Source organism: Protopterus annectens, chromosome 8.part0 (assembly GCF_019279795.1).
Source record: "Protopterus annectens isolate FY-2018-M chromosome 8.part0, PAN1.0, whole genome shotgun sequence".
NCBI classification, from domain to species: Eukaryota; Metazoa; Chordata; order Ceratodontiformes; family Protopteridae; genus Protopterus; species Protopterus annectens.
Window position 1 is genome coordinate 1444477107 of NC_056741.1, and position 5978 is coordinate 1444483084.

At 39.2% G+C, this 5978-nt stretch overlaps 1 protein-coding gene across 1 annotated transcript; it reads right to left on the bottom strand.

The window, feature by feature from the left end:
- Positions 1-218: 218 nt before the first annotated feature.
- Positions 219-5521, bottom strand: RNF26 (ring finger protein 26). Its single transcript, XM_044081047.1, has one exon. It carries the CDS (start codon positions 4912-4914, stop codon positions 3508-3510), a length of 1407 nt encoding a protein of 468 aa, XP_043936982.1. The 5' UTR covers positions 4915-5521; the 3' UTR covers positions 219-3507.
- Between the last annotated feature and the right edge of the window lie 457 nt (positions 5522-5978).

Below are 5978 nucleotides of genomic sequence, written 5' to 3' on the forward strand. Positions count from 1 at the left end.
TAGAAAAAAACTGGACTACTCTTAATCCATAGGGCTATCACTAGAACAGACTGTAAAAAGTCATCTTTATCATGGTCCAGACTCTGCGGTTGAGGTGGCACATCTCAAAGTAAATATGAATAACTCAATATATCCAAATCATTTTCATCACTGTTACTTGCACAAACATTACTGAATGCCTAATGCAGTAGTATCGTAATAAGCTTGAGAGACTACAATTATAATCTGATAAACAGGATTTTATTTTGTTCAGCTCTTCATTCTACCAAGAAAAAGGATTGGGGGGGACAGTCCCCATTACAAATACTGTAGATGTTTTTCTGTTTCATCATCAAGAACATGTAGTTGTAACATTTAGAAAAACAGTATGTAACATGGAACATACTGCAGAAAAACACAAAAGAGTGGAATGACCTTTAATATCCTCCAACATGGTCTCCAGAAATGCAAATAAATGTTAAAGTTAATTTTGTACCAAAGCATCACCGCTCTTTCACTACACAACAGGTTAGACACACAAACACCACGTCTCAAAAATACTGCAAAGTGAGCAATGCTAGTCACTCTGGAAAAAAAAAAAAGATACAGTATGGAATGCAAGTGTTTTTCTTAATTAAAAAAAGACTGAAAACATACAAGTGTTTTTCTTAATTAAAAGACTGAAAACATACAAAACTTAAGACATTATCTGTCAGTTAAAAAAATAATAAAGAAACAAAATTCACTGGACTTGTTGCCTACAACAGCAAGACAGCCCAGAATTTAACACTGTACAGATTAATAAAATAAACAAAAACAAATTAATTTCCTAAATAGAACAAATGAATGTAAGGTGGACTATGGGCCACTATGTAAATACATCAAAGCTTTTCTACTGTTAGTGTTGAGTTTAAAATTATGCAAGCAGCAATAGCTGAATGACTGTAGCAACTACACTGCCCAGCTTGGCATTAAAAATTCTGTATTTTTCCATAAGTAAACATCTGAAACAGACCTAACACTTTGTGCTCTCCCGCCGACCAGGCTGCTGTCTCTTATTCCATTGTCGCCTTTTTGCTGATATCACCCATCAAGCAGTCCTCCCAGGCAGATTAAGCTACACATGCACAAGTATAAAATATACCAAACTAAATTAATCAGTGAAACAACTGGTTAAACTTATATAAAAGTGAAAATTTTCTTCAGCCTGCCCTAAGACGCTCAATCCCTTCCCACTCAGCTAGAATTCTGGCACTCACAATGTTAGAGGAATTCAAGGTGCATCAAAATAATGGGCTAGCACCAAACAATATACTGCAAAAGTTAAGTGGTACACTTTGGTTACATTTTGCTTCAAGTCGTTTTTGGTAAGGAATAAATATTAACTTATGCAGTTATCTAAACAGAGACCTCAGCCTCTCAGAATACAACTGTAAAATGTTATATCCCTTCTAAAAACCTAACCACTACTCACATAAGTGTCATAAAATTTGGCCTCTCCAGTCCGACACTTCCTGTTACAAAATTCTTTGGGGATCCCAGGTTTGGGGGGGGGGGGGGGATTGGTATTTCATTTTCAAGTCATGTGTTTGGAACACACAATAATGAAAGAGTAAAAAGGATCATTTTAAGGAAGTAAGACCACACAACCTTTTCAATAATCCCTGTACAAAGTGAAAAATGTGTCAACACACTTTTGCTTAAAAGCCATGTGGTTGATGTATTGTTCCACCCATTATTTTTTGGTAATTCACACTAATTTAACCATTCATACAGAAAAAGTCAATTTAGACCAAATTCTCTACCACCTATGTAGTTTAAAAGCCATGACTAAAACCAAGATGTCACAGGTATGAGCAGTGGCTGATGCACTGAAGAGCACAGGCATGAGTGGCCAAAAATCATGCTCATTGATCTTAGGAGAGGAAGACATGCCAACACTACATGTCCAACATCAAGAGGAAGTGGGTGTCTCAGCTTGCAGCATTACAGGCAGAGATGTGCCCACCCACTAAGCTGTACAAGCACAACAGCCAACAAAGATGCCTGCATGATCATTAAGGGGGCACTTTAGGACCACACTAGTCAGGCGGCCATGTGGGAGCTGCCAAGCCAAGGAGGAGAATAAAAATCATTTACCACCACTTACAATTTGGACGAAGCCCCACCCAAACTGGGCACTTGAGTACAGTGCAAGTTTATTAATCTCTGGTGGAGACTCGGGATCACCCCAATGGGGTAATGTGGGGGTGAGTGGCCCGAGTACGGGAAATAAACAAGGTAGCGAGACCAAAATGGAAAGGCTGTCGATCGGCATGCAATGAAGACAAAAACCAGGGGAGAGAAAAAAAAAGAATCAATGTGTTAGCTTTTCTTAGCATGACAACAATAAGCACTGCAGGGAAAGTGCAAGCTGGGTGACTTGTATCCCTACTTTACAAAACCAAAAAACACAATACAATAAAATGGAAGGGTGCCATTGAAGAGCAAACTGGTCCTTTCCAACACATTATCCATACATTCCCAACTTGTATTTGGCTTCTATATGTTATAAGCTAACATTTTCATCTTCAAATGTAAGCATGTAAAAATCAGTTCTGTATTTCACTAGCTTCATGGTTGAAGCCACTCTCAGTCCACAGTGTTTAGCTTAAAAGACGTTCTCTACTACCTTGTAGTCATATTATGGCTGCATAATTTTAGGCGATGAACGAGACACACTACAGGCATTCATAATACATTCCCCAAACACCTCCCAGCATACCACAACCTTCGATTTACATCCTTTTAACCATCAAAACAAGTAAACCACAGGATCAAGTAGCAAGGCATCATTAATCCTAGAATGAACTAATCGATACATGTAGTTTCAATTTTACCAAACGACAGAAATGTTAAGTCCTCCTCGTCACAATTTAAATAAAGGGCCCAACTCCTGCAGATGTAGCAAGGCTGTAAATGGAACATAAGAATTGCACAATAAGGCCACAAAAGCCAAACTGCAGCAAAATAAAAAAATATATATACATACATTAAAATGTTAATACTTAAGCTTGCTCTGAATGTCAAATTATAGACAGCCTCTGCACATAAGAAAATGCTATGCAGTACATGCACTTTACAAATGTTTACACAGACTGCTGAGGTTCAAGGGTTTAACATCTCAACATCATGACCCATTGTGATGAAGCTGTTAAAATGTTAAGCATAGAATGCATAGCTTAAAAATACATAAAACATAACACTTTAATATACGATGTACACTGTTGATAGCCTGTCAGAAATCTACAAATACAATTTCAGGTGTTACATTTGTTTATTTTTGAAAATATCTAAAATGCACATCTGCATTTTCCAGGCTATCTGCAAGCCTGCAAAGGGTGTACAAATGGTAAACTCCTACTACATGAAACTGCCTCATACCTGCATCACAGCTTTCAAAACCAGGTAGCTTACATGGATACATCTGCTCAAATTACCTAATTCTAGGTTTCCTGGCAGAAAAACCCAAAAGGCATGACATATATACTACAGATACACATCCAAAGTTTGCAAAATAAGGTGTCTGCAGAGTGGACAATTGTGCTGGTATATTGGCTGCCTCATCAGAAGATCTTTGCAATCACCACAAAGGCAAAGATGACGGCAGGGCAAAAGCAACACAGTTTTCACCTGATCCTGGCAAATAACACATTTTTTCCGCTCTTCTTGTTCCTTCAAAAGTGACCAAAGCTCTTCCTGAGGGGCAGCTTCACTGCTCCGATCTACTGCATCAGATTTAGACCCAGGTTTAGAAGACGGACGTGAGGTAGAAGGTATCTGAGCAGAATGGTCCCCAGAATTACTCCTGCTGCCTTGCGAATGGGCTGGAACACTATGAGGATTTACTGACTGATTTGGATGCAGTTCACCACCCAGTCCATTTCCTCCAACTTGATTATATGCTTGCTCCCCTTCAGCCGCTGTAGCCTGTCGAGCAATAGGAATGACCATCTGGTTGTCATTTCTCTCTGTTCCTGTATGTCTGCTTCGCCTTTGGTATCTCCTCCTTGATAAACTTTGCCAGGTCTCAGTGTTCAACATGGCTTCCACAATTCTCAAGGCAACTCGAAAAACCTGGCAAACATCCCTCCAAATACGCTGCAAAGAAGGCACACTGTTCATGTATTCTGTTAGGCGGTCCAATACTCTCGCTGAGAATTCAGGGTTTAAGTATAAAGTGCTGATGGTTAGTATCAATACCATCAACACTAACCCATACAAATTCAGCAGCACTAAATTTAAAAGACATCTGATCACAGGGAACAAAAAGTCAATTGTTATTTGGCATGGAGTCCAAAGGAGGATGATCACAGCAACAGCACCACTGGAAAGGTGAGAAAGGAAAGCACTAACAAAATCTGACGTTCTCAACAAAGTCAGTAAGATAACATCCCAGAAAGTCAGCAACGATGAAAGCAGGTTTTGGGTTCCAATCAAACACACATTAATGACAGTGTTGATAAAATAAGCAAGGAGACTTAACACAATTCCAAACAGGTCACAAGCCTGGCGAACCAATGACTGGCCTGACAAGGCAATAGTTAATACTCCTCTGCTCATTAGCTCTTTACTCCTCACAGCCACATAAGAAGACAAGTGTCCAAACACCTTGAAACTTTCAGCAACTACGCCATATGCGTTTGTCAGAGTTTGTAATGAGTTGTGAACCACCCTGAAGGCCATATCTGCCACCGTAGCCATAGATAATAATACTGTATTACCACAGTATGCCAAACCTGAAAGCACAGTCGATGGAAAATGATAAACAATTGCTATTAATCGCAAAATAATATTTACAAAAGATGAAACAATCCAAAAGTTCACATCAAGTAAGAACAATGTTATATCCAGTGCAAATTTGATGACGTCCAGGACTAAGAAAACACTTTCCATGGTTGGCAGGTAAATATCAGCAAAGTCATAAGGTAATGACCCACCACACTGTAACACAAACAAGTCAGACAATGCCGGAATGAACCAAGAATGCCAGCGTTCAGCCCATAAGTTTTAATCTGTTCTTTTATACCAAATGATGAATGAGCAACTGGTTTCCTCAAATGGAGTCTTCAAAGTTTAACGCAAAACTCGTTTCAGCATAGCATACCTCTTTAGAAAAACTGCATTTCAGCTTACCGCTGTTCTACTCCACACTTCTTCAATTCCTGGCTTTCGAGGTTTGAATTACCTATAACGCGTGTTGTACCAACCAGTGCTTTCTCCTGAAGTGCTTAAAACCAAAGCCATAAAATTACTGGATAAGAGCACACGTCGAGTTTGGAAATGGTTGCACTGACAACACCGTCAAATTACTTTAAGCTGTATCGCCTCCACATGCCCACTTAAAAGGTAGAATGGTTCTACATCATCATGCAACAACTATAGATAAACTGAATAAACATTCACCAACATGGGCATCGCCATCGTAGTAAAGGTAGAACTTGCTAGGTTAATCACGCCTACTTGGAGGAGGAACACGTCAGAAAATACTGAGTTGATAGGACGCTAATAGCTGCAATTCGCTTTAACGCTGTCGGTAAAAGGAGAAAGGCGGGTCGGAAACTCTGATTGGTTCAGATTGAACTGTTTTGGTTCAAAACACAGAATGTTTCTGTAAAATGAAACATAATTGGCTGGGGGAAGAGCTGTTGTTCAGTATACTGGATTAAAGCGAAAGTAAAAGAAAACTTCAAGCAAGAAGTCGTCGGAATCCTTTTCAAAGCAGCGACGATTGTTAAAGGGCAATGCCATTTTTCCGATGCCCTGCAAGGCTGTAATCGTTTTCTTGTAGATACAGCGTATCCCTTAACAACACAAAACACTGCCATATCCTTTTACACCTAGAAATGTATATTTATAACAATTTAACTACTTTCACATTAGACTACCCAACATAGCTGTTTCACATCGCTTACAGTACGAAACATTTGAGGGCTACTCCTTGTACCAGTTTTGTTTTC